We start from the raw sequence: 20,696 nt of genomic DNA on the forward strand, positions 1-20,696 counted from the left end.
TTGTTTAGCTTTTTGCACAAGGTGTGCAATACTCAGAGACATGGCCAAGGTAAGAAAGGCTGAAAGACGACCACCACTGAACAAGACACACAAGCTGAAACGTCAAGACTGGGCCAAGAAATATCTCAAGACTGATTTTTCTAAGGTTTTATGGACTGATGAAATGAGAGTGAGTCTTGATGGGCCAGATGGATGGGCCCGTGGCTGGATTGGTAAAGGGCAGAGAGCTCCAGTCCGACTCAGACGCCAGCAAGGTGGAGGTGGAGTACTGGTTTGGGCTGGTATCATCAAAGATGAGCTTGTGGGGCCTTTTCGGGTTGAGGATGGAGTCAAGCTCAACACCCAGTCCTACTGCCAGTTTCTGGAAGACACCTTCTTCAAGCAGTGGTACAGGAAGAAGTCTGCATCCTTCAAGAAAAACATGATTTTCATGCAGGACAATGCTCCATCACACGCGTCCAAGTACTCCACAGCGTGGCTGGCAAGAAAGGGTATAAAAGAAGAAAAACGAATGACATGGCCTCCTTGTTCACCTGATCTGAACCCCATTGAGAACCTGTGGTCCATCATCAAATGTGAGATTTACAAGGAGGGAAAACAGTACACCTCTCTGAACAGTGTCTGGGAGGCTGTGGTTGCTGCTGCACGCAATGTTGATGGTGAACAGATCAAAACACTGACAGAATCCATGGATGGCAGGCTTTTGAGTGTCCTTGCAAAGAAAGGTGGCTATATTGGTCGCTGATTTGTTTTTGTTTTGTTTTTGAATGTCAGAAATGTATATTTGTGAATGTGGAGATGTTATATTGGTTTCACTGGTAAAAAGAAATAATTGAAACGGGTATGAGCTTCCTCCGAAGGGTGGCTGGCCTCTCCCTTAGAGATAGGGTGAGAAGTTCGGCCATCTGGGAGGGGCTCAGAGTAGAGCAGCTGCTGCTCCACATCGAAAGGAGCCAGCTGAGGTGGTTCGGGCATCTGACAAGGATGCCCCCTGGGCGCCTCCTGGGTGAGGTGTTCCAGGCATGTCCCACCGGGAGGAGGCCCCGGGGCAGACCCAGGACACGCTGGAGAGATTATATCTCTCGGCTGGCCTGGGAACGCCTTGGTATTCCCCCGGATAAGCTGGAGGAGGTGGCTGGGGAGAGGGAGGTCTGGGCCTCTTTGCTTAGGCTGCTGCCCCCGCGACCCGGCCCCGGACAAAGCGGATGAAGATGGATGGATGGATGGGTATATATTTGTTTTTTGTTAAGTTGCCTAATAATTATGCACAGTAATAGTCACCTGCACACACAGATATCCCCCTAAAATAGCTAAAACTAAAAACAAACTAAAAACTACTTCCAAAAACATTCAGCTTTGATATTAATGAGTTTTTTGGGTTCATTGAGAACATGATTGTTGTTCAATAATAAGATTATTCCTCAAAAATACAACTTGCCTAATAATTCTGCACTCCCTGTAGTTTTACTTCCCCTGTGTCGTCATTATTTTCATTCGTATCAGCTGTTTCCCCATGTGTTTGCACTTCCCCTGATTACCTCTTGTGTGTATTTAGCCTCTAAGGTTTCATTTGTTCCTTGTCTGCCATGAAGATCTTCCTTTGCTCATGCCAAGTCTTCACGTTCCAGGTTTTTCCATGCCAGGTTTCCATGTTCATCTTTCAGATTTTTTTATGTTTTGGCTTAGTTCTCCCAGTTTAGGTTATTGTTTAGTTTTGCCTTTTCCTTTTTGTTTTCTACTGTTAACCAGCCTTAAATAAACGTCTCGCTTCCTGTTAAGATAAAGTTTTGTTTTTCGCATGTCAGCACTTGGGTCCTCCACAGTCAGCTTCAACTAACTGTGACACAAAATTATATTGTCAGTCAAAATGCAGTTTACTCCAAGTCCATCATCACTTGCATTGGTCAGCAATGATATGCCCAGTATATCTGACGTGACTTTTACAGAAAGGCAAGCAGAGATGATTGCCCTTCCTCCACTACATTCATCTAACACGATTAAAATAAAACACACCATCTGTACACTCCACATGGGCTCTTCATCTTTCTGCCCTCCTTCCTGGCTGAAGAATTGTAAAATATAATTACTACTATAGACAAGTAAGTATCATATATTACTAAAAATTATTTGTTATTAGTTTAAAATGATAAGTGGTGGAGGATTTTTTTAAACCATTCCTTTGGAAAAACAAACAGTGCAATTGTACGAAAACCCTTCAGACCACAAACTATTACTGGAAAATTGTGCATTAAGTATCAAAATTAAAATAATTATTCTTCAAAACATGTTCCCCATCAGTGTTAAATGAATCAATGCCATTGCTACACATGTTTAAGACTGAGCCGATTTTAAATACTTTTGATGCTTTTTAATGTTCAACATCATATTCTATAAAACATATTTTTGTAGTGGCTCTTCTGTGATGACCTCTAGGTAGGTGGGAGGTATGATAAGGTTAACGATCAATATCTATAGAGAGAATTAAAATATGAATGAAAACTGAAGGTGGAGTGTTGACAAAACAGCTAGTTAAATGTATTCCATTCAGACATTCTCATAGATGCTAATCTAAAAGTGCTGCTGAGACTGCACCTGCTCAACTTGCCTGTTTGATGGACATGGTCAGAGCTGCTGTCTGTCTCCATCTTCATCATTTCAGCTTTCCTTGCTAATTCCTTGCTAATGCTAATGCACTAAAGCAGTTACTGATAACTTTTTCAAACACCATCTTCTGTGTATCACACATACTGGCCAAGGTGGTTAGCAAGAGGAAAGACATCTGTTACGATGCTCAATCACTTATGTGCATTTACTTGCTAATGCTAGCCATGTTTCAAAATGAACTGCAGGTCCTGGCTGATCTCAGAACAGTAAAAGCTGAGGCACTGGCAGCTTGCCTCATAGGCTTCTCTCTCATTAGTTGACACGGAGCTTTCAGTGACAATGGCCATTCTCAATATGCGTACTTGTGTGTACTTGCATTCTCATGGACTTGTGATACGTCATCAGTCACAGACAAAGTAATGTTCCAATTCAGAATACGCATCAAGCCAAATGTGTTCTTGCTCCTCCTATTTTATCGAGCATGGACTTCGTGCAGCCAAATATCCCAGAATGCATTTTGTCCAAACTCAAACGTGGCAATGGTGGAGGATAGTGGCTAAAAAGTTTGAAATATTACTGTTTCTAGGTCACAAAAAAAACTTTTAAGATATTTTCAAGTGAGAATGTAGCTGAGTAAACTTCAAATATCTGCTCTGTTTATCAAGACACCACATATCCCCACCGCCCCTACTTTAGTGTTTCTGGTCATAATTGTCCGGCCCTTGTTAATTACTCATATTTGTAAAAGTGCTCTGACATTTTCGGAGATGTCTGTTACCCCACCAGTTCAATCACTGACCGGGAGGACGAGGCTCACTAGAGCCGGCGAGAACAGTGGACTCCCAGCACATCATTTTCAACCTTGTGTATTTATGTTCTTCATCATGTCGTCAGTCTTGATGTCCTCCCGTCATGTTTCTCCCCATGCTGTGTGCTTCATGTTTTGCCTCTTACTTACCACACCAAGAGTTTATTGTTTGGTACTTTTAGTTAGTAGTTCTCAGCACCTCTGGAGTCCTGTGTTTGGGTCCAACCTCTGCTTGCCACACAGCCAGGCCTTGGTAGGTCTGTAGATCCAAAGTAAACAATTTTAAAACCAAAGGTGATCTTAAAGCCAAACATTATTGTCAAAAGATGGTAATTATTGAAGGTAGTTAAAAGAAAAATAAAAGCAATAACTTTTAATTATAATGAATCTTTCACAACACACCAACCCACTGACATAAATATGCTCAGTAATATGAAGTAAAAAGTAAGTAAAATGCAGTCAATAATAAACATCTGTGCCTTCAGTTTGTTCATTTGTTTTGCTCATGTTCATGTTTTAAAATGTATCACAACTTTAGTTATTGCAGCAGCTAGCCACGATGAGGAGCTATTATGCAAGAGTTATAAAGTGAATAAATCCATCATTCACCTTCTGTTGCATGAAACCACAACCAGACTGTTATGTAAAGGAAATCCTGCAAAATTTGAAATGGGGTTTAGAAGGCACATCAGGGTCTAATCAAAGAAAATGTCACAGTTGTTTGTGCAAAACACTGAGAGGCACAACACACTTAAAAAGATTTTAATGAACTCTGAAATTAGTAACAGGTAGGATTTTGCAGCAGTTCAGAACAGTACTGGAATTATTATCAATATGATGTACGAAGGTAGTCTCAATAAGACTGAGACCTGTGTAAAAAAATAATTATAAATATAATATAAAACAACATATTAAAGATGATCACAAATTAAGAAAAAAAAACACATGCAAGAGTAGTTATTTTTTTGTGGCTTGTTATAGGAACCAAAGTATTTAAACCTGTTTTTTCCAAGTTCACTGTGAAGAAGAGGTACAGTCCTATGCAGTACAGAACTGTAAATAAATATCATAAAATGTTGCGCTCTATTGCTGAGCAGCACAATCCCTCTGTCAAACAAGATGCATGGGCGAGTAAAAAAAGAATCATCTGTGATCAATCATGATGCACTGTGATACACTAAATCTACTTCAAAGTGGATGTAGAAGCATGCATATAAAATATATCACCATAATCAATGTAGTCAAAATTGTGAATTAGATGCAACAACGTGTGAATGAGAAGTAAGATTTAGATGTAAAAATCTGATCTTTGTCTTTAATTTTCTTGAAAGGCATTCCATATTGTTTTTAAAAGGAGTCTATCATCCAGCCAGAGTCTAAAGTATTTATAACAATCAACAGTTTCAATTTTATGATCATGAAGGGTCTGAATATGAACTGTAGGCTGGGTCCTTTTATGTGCGTGTGTGTGATTGCCGAATTGAATCACACACAGACTGTTTACATTACATTAAAAATACTGTAAACTTGGAAAAACATACATAAAAGAGGTCCAAAAATAGATCCCTGAGGAACACCTTTGGTATATTACTGGTGAGTGGACTTGACTTTAAACTCAGGTTCTAATAGAAAGATAGTACTTAAACCATTTCAAGGACTGTTTATCCAAACAAACTGAGAATACTGTTTCTAATTCCAAATTGATCTCCAAATTTCCCAGTTCACTGAGATATTGCATTTAAAAAATAATACAGATGAACAGGAGCTGTAAATGAATGAAGCAGTGTAATACAGTAACTTTTGCATTAGGAATTGCCATATCTATTTACGTTTTGTTGCAGTGGAGTCACCAGCAGTTGCTGGTTACAGATGAATGTGATTTTAATGACATTCATTATGACTAATACCACATGCAGTCATTAACTTTGCTTTTCAGTCTCATGTTAAAGTACAGCACACTCTATTTTCACTTCTTCACTTGCCCACCTTAGTGGGTAAGTGACCTTTGGGACCTGTGATAAGCAGTTAGCACTGTCATAAATACTGTCATAAATACTGTACATCTAATAAATGTGTTCTGGACAAGAAACTAAGACAAAAGAAAGCCTACCAAAGTAACTTTACCTCCTAATATAGTTTTCAGTGAAAACTGAATTATTTTTCTATGAAAACATGCAGGGTGTGACTTTGCTGTTAATACCCCCAGAAACACAACTCCTCTCCATTTAGATTTGGCCCATTTAAATTTTGCCAATGCAGTCAACTTGAGGGCATTCAGGTCCCCCCCCCCCCCCCCCCCCCCCCCCCCCCCCACCACCACCACCACTGCTTGAAGTTAGGTCTCTCCTATTGTCAGTTTCAACTTTCAGTTTGATTTGTTGGTTTATATTGTCTGTCTGTATTCGGGTTCTAAATACTGCGCTTCATAACATAGCACATATTACGGCAGGGCCGTGCAGAGACGTTTAAAGGGGCGGGTGCTCAAAGTTAAAAAGGGGCACATTGAACCAGGCTGAATAACAACAACACACATTCATCAAGAATCTAATATAGGAAGGGCAGGGCTGTGTTGATCTGAGACTGTAGACATTAAAAAGTTCATAGGAGAGATGGTAGCTGATTAAACAAGTGTCATGAGATAATAACAAAATGCAAAGATTGGTGACAGCGCTTGGAACCATAAGGCAACAAAAAACTGTGAGAAATAATTTAGGCTCTGCCTGTGAATCACTCTTTGCTTCTCTTCTTCCTTCCATCCCATCATTTCATATATCACTCTCCACTTGCTGTCTATCTGAGAACAAGGCACAACTTGCTATTGCAATAAATATAATCTAATTATCCACACCTAACAACTCCAGCACTTAATCTATAATAAAATGATGACAGAAAAATGTTATAGCACTGCCTTTAGTAGCCTCACACAGCTCCTACTGTTTCCTCCTCATGTCCTTACCAGGCATGTCTGGACAATGTTATATCATGAGTAATATTTTTTTTTTTAAATCTATCTAAATAAAACACACACATGCACGCACACACAATGACATTTTAGACCTTCTTCAGAATACTGTACAGGGCTCGCAAAATCGCTAGCCCGACGTCCCGGGGCTAGCGATTTTTCCAGTCGGGCTACCAAAATCTTTCTCTGCCCTGCCCGTCGGGCTATCGTAGAAAGGAAAAGTATGTCAATGCTTTTGCATTCTTTAGGAAATGTAGCTGGGTAATTATGTCATTGGCATCGGTGAGCCACTGTCAATATGTGACATATTGAAATCGCGTTTGAATTTGCGCTTGTTTTTTTGCTTTCACTTTGCAATCGCGTGAACTGTGTATAGAGAGCGACAGCACTGATTGGTGAGTGATGATAATTTGCGCACCAATTCCTCTGACATCGTCTTATTAATCGTTAGCTTACTATGCAAACATGACAAGTGAAATCTCCCGCAGCTTAAACATGTGAGAGGTTGATCGCGCAGAGAATCGCTGAGCTTATGTGAGTGCGTGTGTAAAAGCAGCAGGATATATATTTCAGTTCTGCTGAGCCAAATAAGACAGGTCAGGGTGAAGAAGTGACAGCCAAAGAAAAGCTTACCGCAAAACGGAAAAGTTATGACAAATCAGACTATAAGGCAAAAAGAAAGTGCAGCTTTATGGTTTCATGGACAAAAGAATTTCTGTGGCTGCAATATGACGAGCTAAATAACCAGGGCTGCACATAAGTGGTCCGCAGGTGCGCAATCGCTGTCAAAATAAAAAACGTGCACAAGATAAGAAGTTGCAACGCTTGTTTGCTTACATAAGATTTTCTGGAGGAGGACAGACATTTGTTTAGAACTCTTAAAGATGTCGAAGAAGCTCCTTTAAGCAATTACTTTGGTGTTCCTCTACCTCCAAAGAAATGTCAGGAGTCAGAACCACAAAAGAAGCGTGTATTCTCGGAAAACTGGTTGCAGGAGGTGAGCTGGCTTCAAACAAATGATGAACACACAGAGATGTGATGCAGAATGTGCCGTGAAAATCCCACTCTAGCGGACAAAAACAGTGCCTTTTATATGGACGCAAACGTCCATATAAACTTCTTATCTGGTGCGCGTCTTTTATTTTGACAGGGAATGCGCACATGCGGACCACTTATGTGCACCCGTGCAAATAACATAGGCCTAATGTTCTGCCGGGTGTGTTGTTGGTTTTCCCTCGATTTCTGAGTCGACAAGCGCCTTTGTTACTGGGACCAGTCATTTTAAGAAAGGCCCCCATTAGAGCCCATGAGAAATGCAAGAAATGCATTATTGCTCAGTCTGCAATATCTTTCCCAGAACAAACACCAATTGCAAATAACATACTAAAAATAAACCTGAAAAATCTGTTTAGAACAGCTACTATGTTGCAAAGAGTGAACTACCTCTGGCAAAATTTAGCAGTCTTTGCAAACTTCAAAAAGCAAATGGCCTCGATCTTGGTTCCACTTGCCTCTTACCCGTGACTTCAGTGGAAATTTCATATTCAGGATCTGACACAGACTGATTCATGTTCTACAGTTCTTACAAGTTCATAGAAATTTCTGTTCAATTAGAACCAAATATTTGAGTTGATGATTGTAATTTTTATACAATGTTGTAATTTGTGTTTCAATAATTTTTTGATTAATGTTTTGTTTCCATTACAATATTATACTTTAATGTATAATATTGTAATGGAAACAAAACAGGAAACAAAACATCAATCAAAAAATTGCTCTCTTTTTTATTTGGGCTACTTAAATTTATTTTGGGCTACCAAAAACTGAAGCGTCCCTGCCCGAAGGGCTACCAGGGATTTTGAAATTTTGCGAGCCCTGCTGTATATACTATGGGCATCATGGTGCTCATCCAGAATCCTTACATTATTATTTATTACTAGAGCTACAATAATAAAGCAATGAGGAGGGGGAAGTAATAAATATGAAATAATGTATTTATGATGATTCCATTTGTTTCACTATCCACTCTGTGCAGGGGTTATTACATTTTTAAACTGTAGAAATACAATCATTTTACTGCTGTAAAATCCAAATTTTGTCTTATTTAAAATATAAATCTAATATAATCTGCTTCTTAATGTATGTTCTTTAAAATATAATGTATGTTCTTTTTTAATATATTATAATTATAATAATGCATAATTATGTGGTCATGCATATTAGATCGTTTTTTAGTGAAATATAATCCCTCCAGAAAGGCAGGAAAAGCCCGGAAACTTACTTTAAAACTAAATATGTTTCTAAATACTTTAAAACTAAATATGTTCCCTAAAACGGTGACAGAGCTACAGACCCATGACAGCCAGGTAGCCAGCAGCTATGACCAGCACTACCTGTGCAGTTAATAAAAGGACAGGTATGTTTGTCGCGCTGTTGCACACACAGCACGCTAGTTTGTTTCAGTTCGTCAGTTGCCACAAGACAGCTTACCAACGTGTACGTAATAAGCTAATACTCCTGTGTGCTACACACTACAGTGTGCGCTGTACACCTACTTACTGGGTTTGTCGCATCAGTCTGTGTCTCTGAGTTAACTTGTGTTTCTCCTACAGCTCCGGACCGCTAAAAATGCGCGTGCTCTTTGTGAGCTCGTTCCCGGCTCGTAACCAGCGCGTTCTGCCGTCAAGGGCGGTCATTGGTTAAATGTGATCATGTGACTGATGCAAGCCAGATCCTTTTATTTAGCAAAACTGTGATTAATAGACTAGTTAAATATTATTGTTGAGGGGCACAGACAGGACTCCGCACGCACGCACACACACATAAAAAAAAATAAAAATAAAAAGTAAATTTTTTTTTTAAAAAAGTTGCCTCAACAAAAGGGCACTTTGGGCACCCATCAGGAAAGGGGCGGGTGCTCAAGCCCCTCTAGCCCCCCCCTCTGCACGTGCCTGTATTACGGAGCAATACAGTTTTGGCTGTATAACCATTACTTATCATTGTACCTTGAAAGTTCGGGAGATTTTAATAGCCTTGTTTATGCAAGTCAGGAGGTTGAGTATCAAGAAGCTGATAGTGGTTTATGATGGATATTTTGTTTTGACAGCTGTAGCTGATACTCCAGTTCATCTACATAGAAATTAAGCTGGTGAGAAAAATACTCAGTTTTAATTCACTCCCCTTGGTCTTTTGAACTGCAGAACTAACTGACTAAAATATCTTCTCATGCTTGTTTTCTGCTAATTATCTGGTTTTTCCTTTTAACTGATATACTGTAACTCACACTGATATAAAAATTATACATTTTAAAAGGTATATTGCAGCTGCAAATTCGAGACTTTTCAGATCACTGCAAGATAGGGATTCAATTATCAGTAGATTGAGTCCAGAGTCTTTCTGACCATATTTCACAGCTACAATAAACATGTTCACTTGTAATAATTACACAAGATACCGATCTTGATTGGGTAATTATGCAATAAGAAGGAACAAAAGTTGCCTTAAAGAACTCTGCAATCAGTGAATATTTTCACTTCGTTCCTTTCTTTTGAGCCACAATGAAGAAGTTGTTGTGGGTCTTTTGTCTGTACGTTTTTTGTCTCCGTGGTTGTCAGAGCAGTGAGGTGAATGGAAGGGTGGACTTCATGCTTCTTGCAGGGCCTCTGACAAAGCAGGTGGTCAGAAGCTCAGACAGAAACATAAATGATGCCTTTGACTGCAGTCATCCCGTTCCTCCTGGCTCTAAGCAGTACTTTGAGTACCTGCAGAGCAGAGGGGTGACCCACTTCAAAGTACCGCTGTCATGGGCTCAACTTCTTCCTACAGGCCACCCCAGCCAGCCCCAGCAGGCTGTGGTTAGATGTTACCAGACCCTGCTGAAACAGCTGCTGGAAGCAGGTCTTCAGCCTCTGGTCATCCTTCATGGATGGACAGTTCCAGAGTCTCTGCAATCAAGGTATGGAGGCTGGGAGAGCCAGGAGCTGGCACAGATGTTTCAGCAGTATGCAGAGTTTGCCTTCCAAGAGTTTGCACCACTTGCACACTCATGGTTGACACTGGATGGTGTTTGGCATGACGGGCAGCCTGCACATGCTCCCAGTTTTCTGCAGAACTTCCTTCAACTAAACAAGAACATTTACCAGATGTACCATCAGCGCTTTCCTGAAAAAGGTGAGTTAGAAGAAAAAGAGACAATTAAGATGAGATACTAAGCAAATAGAGTAAAAATCAGAAGTAAGAAATCTTGAGAAATTTCTCCAAAACATTCCTTAAAATAAGCTATTTTAAAAATGTTGCTGAGAAATCAGATGCAAAGGCTTTTACAAAAGGAGTTTTTAATTTCACCTTTAAAAACACAAAATCAGTATTTTGAGAAAACTGCTAAAAAAAATAAGCATTTTAAAAATCAAGTTTGATTGGAAACTACTATCAAAAGGTAAATAAAACAAACAAAAATAAATGACCATTAAATGTCATATTTGCTGTTTTCCAGTTCTCATATATGTCAAGAAGTTACATTTTGGTGTCATAAAATAAACACATAGATGTGTATTTTAGGCGTTTTTGTAATATTACACAACACATCAGATTTTCTGTATGTCTTAAGAAGTTAAAATACTGTTAAAAATACCACCTGTTAAAAATACTTTATGGCCAACTGATACTGAAAGCCTTCAAAACATTATTTATCAGACATATTACCGTCATGATTATCTCAGCAGCAATTGAATTCACTAAAATAATCTTGTATGTATGTCACTGTACAGTTTGACCCAACAAGCCATTTTTACAGCAGACATTTTATATTAAAATAAATATTAAAAAAAGATTTAAATGCTTCTACATTTACAGGAAGACGTCTGTCAGTTGGGTTGAGAGCAACAGATATGACTTCCCTCTCCCACATTAAAGATTCAACAGCAGTAAGTTAAATACTCTATTTCATTATGTATGTAAACATTATGTATACCTTAAGCTTTAATTAAGACCAAGTCCCTTTATTGTTAAAATTGAAAAGAAAATCAATCTGAAAATAACAATGAGACATGCTTATTTGCCCAGAGCTATTAGAAATATGCGAAGCTTTTTGAGGGTACAGGGAGAATCACCTTTACCCTTGAATTGGAGATTAGCTTGCCTAGATAAGATAATCATACACAGCTTGGATCAGCAACCCAACCCAACAGCCCGATTAAATTCCAAGTGATCTTTCTCCATCACACACCCTTTCACCTTGTTGTCATATGCCCACATTCTGCTCATCAGATTTTTCTTGAGCCTAAACCATGAGCCTGATCACAGTTGTTCGATCACTGTATGAAACACTGCTCAGCCTGCATGAAGACTCAAGCAACAGCGCATAAAGAAAGTGGGGGGTGGCTGGCTTGAGTGTAATGGTATGCCGTTGTGTATCTTCTATTTTTAATAGATGGATTTCTTGTCGGTGCACATTGAATATAACTGTGTTATCTCCTCAAATTTTGAAAACGAGCTAAGGAGGATACAGGTAGAGTAAACACATGATGAAAAAATTCCTAGCTTTTCAGATTTTGCATTACTGTTAAACTGCTGCATCTGCATATTCTGTAACACTGTAGATGTCCATTGGGAACTTGCCTATCCTGCTGTACAAGATGACTGCTCATGACTGTTCCCAGAGTAATTATCAGGTTCTTGGAAATTTTTTAAATGGTAAATACAATTATATTTTATGCTGTTATTTTCCATTAAATTACCAATGAATATGAAGAGCTATACAACTAAATTTGTATTTACAGATATATAGCATATAATCTCAAAAAGTTAATTCTGTTCATCTGGATGTAGAGTTTTCAGTTGGAGTAACGTTTCATCACTCATCCAAGTGACTTCTTCAGTCTTAACTGCATGCAGGTTTCCCCAACCTTATAAAGAGTACATTTGCATACTGACTGAAACTAGCACCGGTGACTAAAAGTGGACAGTGAGGTTTCCTAGCCCCATGAGCTTTCATAAATATGACAGTGATTTGCCATACAAACTTTTGCGTCTGACTGGAGGTAGATGAAGTGTATTACACTTAAACCAGAAGATGAAGTTAATATCGTATAATATGTGGAACTGTTAAGAGATATTAACACCAAAACAATGACCAGCGCCACTGAAACCAGTGCTCACACTGGTAATCATGGAAAAATAAAAAAAATATTATGTCAAATAAAGAAATCCTCTGGTATTTACTGAAGAAAAAACACATTAATATAACATTAGTCAACACTGTAAAAATTGACAATACTGCTCTCATAAAAGTGGAAGAGTTATCAAGTGAAAGTGATGAGTGTCATGTCATCATATTATGAGCCAGTAAAGTGCTAATAGAAAATGTTGGACCACAGTCAATGCTTTCTGCATAACTGTTATGACAGATGCATTGTACCAAGAATATTGGGTTAAATGAAGAAAGTGTTTGCACTGTAGATTTTAGTTGACTAAAATTTCTTTTGGTAACCCAAATATTAGCAAATATAAGCAAATATTATGACCCATTTTATTAGGATACACCATCCTAATCTGATATTACATAATGTATTATAACATTACATTCTATACTATTAAATTCTGCATTTTGTCCTCAATTGAGCTGCCAAATGTACAAATAGGGTGGGTAAAATAAGTACTGAACACATTACCAAGTGTGTTTCTAAGTAAATATATTTCTAAAGGTGTTGTTAACATGACATTCTCACCAGACGTCTGTAGCAACCCATCCAAAGGGAATGCATTTTTTATTTCTTTATACTTACTGTTTTATAACTGACAAGACTTAACTGTTTCTTGACCACAACACAGTCCTGATGGACAATGGCCTGAATATTGTGGGGTGTGACATGAAGGACGTGTTAGGCAAGCTGGACATGGAAGATGCTCTTGTCAAGTAAGAGTTCATTTTCTGATTCACATATATTGTTATTCTATTTTTTTTTAAGTTCACGTGTGATATTTATGTCTTTTTATTTTCTGAAAGTCATGCAGGTTCACACCACACCAGGATGACAGGGTTAAGAAACAGTTATCAGACTGTGTGGGATAAATTTAAGTCCCAGACTACAGCAGAACGAGATCTTTTCCTTCAGGAATCATTCCCCTCTGGCTTCCAGTGGGCCACCTCCAGCGTATCCTTTAAGACTGAAGGTGGCTGGTCAGAAGGTGGGAAAGGAGAGACTATTTGGGACCGGTTTGGTCATGAGGGCTTGGCCTTTGCAAATCAGACAGCTGACCTAGCTTGCGACAGTTACCGTAAGGTAGATTATGATGTCTACCTTCTGCGAGGTCTTCAGGTCGACACCTACCAGTTTTCCATCTCTTGGGCCCGTATTTTCCCCACAGGGTACCGACAGAGCCAATCAGAAAAAGGAGCTCAATACTATGACCAGCTGATAAATGCTCTCGTTGCATCTGGCATACAACCCATTGTCACTCTGTACCACTGGGATCTGCCTCAAGCACTCCAGAATTATGGTGGATGGACCAATGCCTCCATTGTAGAGGCCTTCAAAGACTATGCAGATTTCTGCTTCTCCAGGTTTGGAGACAGAGTCAAGATCTGGAACACATTCAATAGTCCCTGGGTAGTGAGCCATGTCGGGTATGGTACTGGTGTGCATGCCCCAGGAGTAAAGGACTATGTGGAATCTTCCTATCAGGTGACAGTGATGTTATTAGAATACTACAATTAATCACTTTATTACAAGTGTAATTATTGCACTAATGTACTTAACATTTGATTTTGCATTATCAGGTCACTCACAATATTCTCAAGTCCCATGCCGAGGCCTGGCATGTCTATAATGACAATTACAGGAAAACACAAGGAGGAAAAGTGGGCATTGCCTTGAACTCTGACTGGGCTGAGCCCAGTGACCCTGCCAAACCTGAAGACGTAGCAGCTGCAGACCGTTACCTGCAGTTTATGCTGGGCTGGTTTGCACATCCCATATTTGTAGACGGAGATTATCCTGCAATACTCAAAGATCAGGTGGAACAGAAGAAAACAGCATGCCCTGACTCTGTACCAGCAAAGCTCCCAGTTTTCACTCCCACAGAGAGCAAGAGGATACTTGGTACTGCTGACTTTTTTGGTTTAAATCACTATACTTCTCGGCTGGTCAGCAACAGTGATGGTGGGTGCACCCCTGGTCCTGACGGTGTGGGTGACTTCCATGCAACTGTGGACCCCACATGGAGTTCCACAGCTTCTGACTGGATCTATCCTGTTCCTTGGGGACTTAGAAGGCTCCTGAACTACATTGCAACAGAATACCTGAGTGCTAACAAATTACCTGTATACATAACAGGAAATGGGATGCCAACAGATTACAGTGTTGACAGTCTCACTGACACCAGCAGAATGGACTATATGAAAAGTTACATCAATGAGGCCCTGAAAGGTTAGTGTTGGAGATTTCCCCAATTTGAGGGCACATTTTTTTTAGAGAGAGAGTTAAAATAATTCAAATATTAATTTTGTTTTTGTTTGTTCATTTTGTAGCAACACTCACAGATGGAGTGGATGTGCAGCGATTCACAGTGCAGTCACTCATGGATGGATTTGAGGCAAACCAAGGCTACAGCCAAAGATTTGGTCTTCACTATGTCAACTTTGAAGTGGGATCCAGACCAAGGACCCCAAAGCAATCTGCATATTTGTACGCTGAGATTATCGAGCAAAACGGTTTCAGTTCACAAAAAAGTAAGAAGTTTAAAGCTGCAGAAAGGCCATTAACTCGACGTTTAGCTGCTTTACCACCCTCAGAAGTTCCATCTCAGGCAAAGGTAGTTTGGGAGAAATTCTCTTCACAGTCAAACTTTGATAGAAAAATGTACCATTATGGCACTTTTCCTGAGGGCTTCAGTTGGGGAATTTCTTCTTCGGCCTACCAAATTGAAGGTGGCTGGAATGCTGATGGCAAAGGTCCTAGTATATGGGATAGATTCACTCAGACAACTAACACTATTCCTGATAACGCAAACGGCAATGTAGCCTGTGACAGTTACAACAAACTTAATGAAGATCTCTACATGCTGCGGGCTCTGAGGGTGAAGTCATACAGATTCTCTTTGTCCTGGTCCAGGATCTTTCCTGATGGCACACGTAAGTCCCTCAACCAGAAAGGTGTTGACTACTACAACAGACTCATTGATGGTCTTATAGCGTACAATATCGAACCCATGGTAACACTGTACCACTGGGACCTTCCTGAAGCTTTGCAAAAGGTCAATGGCTGGGAAAGTGCAGAGATGATAGACATTTTTAATGACTATTGCGACTTCTGCTTTGCTACTTTTGGTGACAGAGTGAAATTCTGGATAACCATTAACCAGCCTCAGACAATTGCATGGTCTGGATATGGACTTGGAAATATGCCACCAAATGTTAAGGACCCAGGGTATGGACCATACATAGTTGCACACAACCTCATTAAAGCCCATGCCAAGGCCTACCATACATATGATGACAAGTATCGCCAGTCTCAGGGTGGTCTAATCTCCATAGCCCTCAATGCTGATTGGGCTGAACCTAAAGATGTCAGCGTTCGCCGTGAAGTGGTGGCTGCTGACCGGGCGATGCAGTTCCAACTGGGATGGTTTGCACATCCTATTTTTAAGAATGGTGACTATCCTGATGCACTGAAGTGGCAAGTTGGGAACAAAAGTGAAATCCAAGGTCTTCCACAGTCAAGACTTCCTTCCTTTACTGAAGAAGAAAAGAACTTCATCAAGGGAACTGCTGACGTATTCTGTGTAAATCATTACACTACAAAGATTGTAAGCCATGTTACAGCTCGGCTTAGCCCTGCGTCTTATGAATATGACTGGGACTTCAAGGAAGAAGAGGAAAATGATTCACCAACTACAGCCATTCCTAACCAAAAAGTTGTGGCCTGGGGCTTGAGGCGACTCCTCAACTGGATAAAGGAGGAGTATGGTGATCCAGAGATTTATATTACTGAGAACGGAGTTGCTACAGAAGCACAGACAACTTGGGATGATTCTGCCAGAGTGTTTTTTTACAAGGCCTATATTGATGAGGCTCTGAAAGGTATACTGTCAAAGTGATTTTATTAGCTACATTGCACGATCATTATAAGTATTTTTAATGTACCTAATTTTTTTGTGCGCTTGTTTACATTACAGCCTATAAAGTTGATGGTGTGACTGTGAAAGGATACACTGCAACCTCTCTAATGGATTCTTTTGAGTGGCTTAATGGGTACAACGTTGGATTTGGCCTGCACCACGTGGACTTCAGTAACCCAAATCGGTCAAGAACACCCAAGTACTCAGCTCATTTCTATTATAACATCATAAAGGATAATGGTTTCCCATTGCCAGATGATGAGAAGGTACTTTATGGACATTTTCAAGATGATTTCATTTGGAGTACTGCCACAGCATCATACCAGGTACCCTAGATAAGGCCACTGCACATATATTGCAATGCTTACTCTATTTTCATTCGTTTCAAATTACTGTTTTATACTTATTCCTTTCAGATTGAAGGAGGGTGGAGAGCTGATGGAAAAGGTCTCAGTATTTGGGACAAGTTTGCTCACACTCATCTCCGAATCTCCAATGATGACAATGGGGACATAGCTTGTGACAGTTACAATAAAGTAGAAGAGGATGTTGCCATATTAAAGCAACTCAAGGTGACCCATTATCGATTCTCCATATCATGGTCAAGGGTCCTTCCTGATGGTACCACCAACTACATTAATGAGGCTGGACTCAATTACTACCACAGACTGGTGGATGCACTGATTGCTGCAAACATTCAGCCTCATGTATGTATAATTACAGCTAAAAGAACTGTACTAGAATTGGTAAATTCAATAACGTCAGTAAACCCTTTCCCTTTGCTTTCAGGTCACTCTGTACCACTGGGACCTTCCACAAGCCCTGCAGGATATTGGGGGATGGGAAAATGACACTATTGTTACCAAATTCAGAGATTATGCTGACTTCATCTTTGACAGACTTGGCCACAAAGTGAAATTTTGGATAACTATTAACGAACCCTACAATGTAGCCATGATAGGACATGGTTATGGAGTAGGTGCCCCAGGTGAGCTTTATGCTTTAGTATTCCTGGTTGTCTGCTTTATTTAACAAATAGGAATAGTACTGTTACTGAACATGCAAAACTGTATATAAGGACACCAAAAGTGTTCAAAACAAAATGTACTGTTTCAAACATCAAACAATATGTCTTCTGTAAAAACAATAAAGCAATCCTTGACCAAACCCTCAACAACAAAAAATATAAAGAGGCTGCAAATGTGTCTGTTTGTCTCCAGGGATCAGTTTCCGACCAGGTACTCTGCCCTACGTTGTTGGTCACAACCTGCTTAAAGCTCATGCTGAGGCCTGGCATATTTACAATGACAAGTACAGGGCCAAACAGAATGGAATTATCTCCATCACAATTAACTCTGACTGGTCTGAACCCAGAAATCCTTATAAGCAGGAGGACTATGATGCTGCAATACGCGCCATTCAGGTACACCAGTTCTTCTTATATTTTAAAGCAATATGTCATAGTGGTTATTTCAAGTGTCTTTTGTGTGTCTTTTTGTGCAGTTCTACATTGGCTGGTTTGCCCATCCTGTATATAATGGCGACTACAATGACATAATGAAGACAGTCATTCGTGAGCGAAGCCTTGCTGCTGGTCTGTCAGAATCTAGGTATTCAAAAAGTACATTTAGGCCCCAAAAGGAAAAAAAAATTGCTATAAAGTTACCTTTAAAAGCAGCAGGACATTTTCACTTTTTTTGTTGTTTGGTCCTTTTTTCAACAACCACATAACCTGTTGGTTTCACTTCCATTTTCCAGGCTGCCTGAGTTCACTCCGGAGGAGGTTAAAAGAATTAAAGGCACTTATGATTATTTTGGGTTCAACTATTACACCACTGTCCTAACATTCCCTGTGGACTATAAGAACCTTCAGCACTATGATGGAGACAAGTAAGCAAACGTTAGATAAATATTAATAGAGTAATCTTTCATTTTTCTTCTAATAAAAGAAACCAACAGATTTAGCACAGCTGACTTTGTTCTCTGCTGTGGCCGTTTACTGAAATGTGAAACTTATTTCATTGTTTTACTCAAACTCAAAAATCTAACCTTTTTGATCTTCACAGGGGTGCAGGGTCAACTGTTGATCTCACCTGGCTGGATTCAGGTTCAGGCTGGCTGAAAGTCACACCATTTGGATTCCGCAGAATACTTAATTTTATCAAGGAGGAATATGGAAATCCACCAATTATTATCACTGAGAATGGCATCTCAGAGCGGGGCACTGTTGATCTAAATGATACTCACAGGAGCCACTACTACGAAAAATACATCAACCAGGCGTTAAAAGGTATGAAAAATTTATCTTTAAATCTATTTAGGACCAGCACAGTTAGAGAAGAAGGCTATAAATATGTCTCAGATAAAATGTGGCTGTTTTTTTTTTTTCTTTTGTGGAAACATTAAGAAACTAGATTTTAAGTGCAAAAAAGTTAACTTATCTCTTTTCTCTTCCCAGCTTACTTACTAGATGGTGTAGACATCCGTGGCTACACAGCTTGGTCACTGATGGACAACTTTGAGTGGGCTAAAGGCTTTTCAGAGAGATTTGGGTTTTTTTACGTGAATCATTCAGACCCTAATATTTCTCGAGTAGCTAAGAAATCTGTTTCCGACTACTCTAAAATCATAACCTGCAATGGATTCCCTCACCCTGCGTCAGGACATGAGTGCTTGAATCCTGTGGAAGGTAAATTGACACCATGGATTGTAAATAGTACGTAAAAGATAAGTACGTGGCCACCCTACTGTAAACATAAATATTTAAAGTCTATGTTTAGTTGTATCAGTTCAGCATTATGGCTATTACCAACTTGGTACTTTAAAGTCAGAACACAATATATTTGTGTGGGAAGTTTTCAGCTAATGCTAACCAGCCAGGCTGGCTCTCCATTGACACAGTTACATTGCTAAAAACTGCAAAATGCATTAAAGTTAAGAGAAGTGGAATTCCCACCTAACAAGGTGCTTCCACAGTGCAAAAGCAAGCCTTTTAGGACACCTAAACTGGACAGCTGCAATACGATATGCAGTTCCATGATCAGAAGGAACAGGGATACTGAGGGGGTCCTAAATATCTATTCCTGCATACAAGCATTTTTTAAGTTGAGCTTAAGCATTATAGCAGAGTTGAGCTTGTGTATTGTATGAATGCAGATCATTTAGACAGATGTAAGATGTTTGCAAGTGTGTTAGTTTACAGCACTAGCTTACTAACAAATAGCTAAAATTAGCATGATAATTAGACACGGTGCAAAAATAATGCTCTGACATAGTGAAAGCTAATGTTTTCATTTTGTTAGTGTCTTTCTTACCAGCTCACAGACACCTGCTACTTAGAGGTGTATAGACATGCAAGAAACCTTGTTGTAAATAATAGCATTAAAAGTGCTCAGAATACTGAGAACAAAATTCAGAGGTCCAGTTCAGTTGCTAGCAGAGTGCTAGCAACTGTAGTTGTAGTCAAACCTGCTACACCACACCAAATAAATTTAAACCTTAATGCAATTTCTGTGGAGGAATTCTAACAACAGGTAAAATAGGGCTTTGATTTACAGTTACTGCCTGCAAATGTTAAAAAATAATACGAAAACTTTGGTTTCTGTGTCTTTTCTGCAGAAACAGCTGCACCACCAATCACTGACAACAATGCCACTGTGAGGTTCCTTGGTATGGAGCTCTCTGTCCGCAATGCTGAGACCGGACTTAATGTCACATTTGCTCTTCTGATTGTTGCAATGTTTGGAGCTGTTTGTGCATCATTTTGCTTCTTTAAGTCAAAAAATCAGATTTGTAAAAGTGGAAAAACATTCTAATTGCAGATAACTTGACATATTATTAAAGCCCTCATATTGACAGATGCATTTTAATTGCAGGTATATAAATTATTTCTTTTCCTCTTCTATAATGTTGCTGTCACTGTCAAGGTTAAACTACAATTTTAAATCATTTTTAAAAATGATCTGTGGTCCGTTTAGTTTGAGATACCACGTAAGCGTACATGTAAAAATATGTTTGTGTGTTTTGGGACTAATTGAGTAAAATATTTCTTCATTTGCTGTTTAGTATCAGACTTTCAGACTTCTACATATAGGACTGACCTGCAAAAGCTTATTACCTGCTGTATTAGTCAACAAAGCCAAGTATTTTCTGTTAAAAATCATCAGTTTGTCAGCCAGGGTGGATTAGTTTGTCTATATGGCTGTA

At 39.4% G+C, this 20,696-nt stretch overlaps 1 protein-coding gene across 1 annotated transcript; it reads left to right on the top strand.

Annotated features, from left to right (window-relative positions):
* Positions 1–9,931: 9,931 nt before the first annotated feature.
* Positions 9,932–20,305, top strand: LOC308410208 (lactase/phlorizin hydrolase-like; the record flags this gene model as incomplete). The annotated part of the gene is made up of 17 exons (XM_080903384.1): positions 9,932–10,544; positions 11,226–11,296; positions 11,803–11,880; positions 11,972–12,065; positions 13,203–13,287; positions 13,378–14,056; positions 14,152–14,800; positions 14,902–16,452; positions 16,548–16,816; positions 16,907–17,197; positions 17,280–17,478; positions 17,711–17,913; positions 17,994–18,100; positions 18,249–18,380; positions 18,557–18,780; positions 18,949–19,179; positions 20,109–20,305. The coding sequence occupies 17 exons, from the start codon at positions 9,932–9,934 to the stop codon at positions 20,303–20,305; spliced, it is 5,673 nt and encodes a 1,890-aa protein (XP_080759510.1).
* Positions 20,306–20,696: the final 391 nt, after the last annotated feature.

The sequence above is a fragment of the Rhamphochromis sp. 'chilingali' genome, assembly GCF_963969265.1.
Source record: "Rhamphochromis sp. 'chilingali' genome assembly, chromosome: 14".
NCBI lineage: Eukaryota > Metazoa > Chordata > Actinopteri > Cichliformes > Cichlidae > Rhamphochromis > Rhamphochromis sp. 'chilingali'.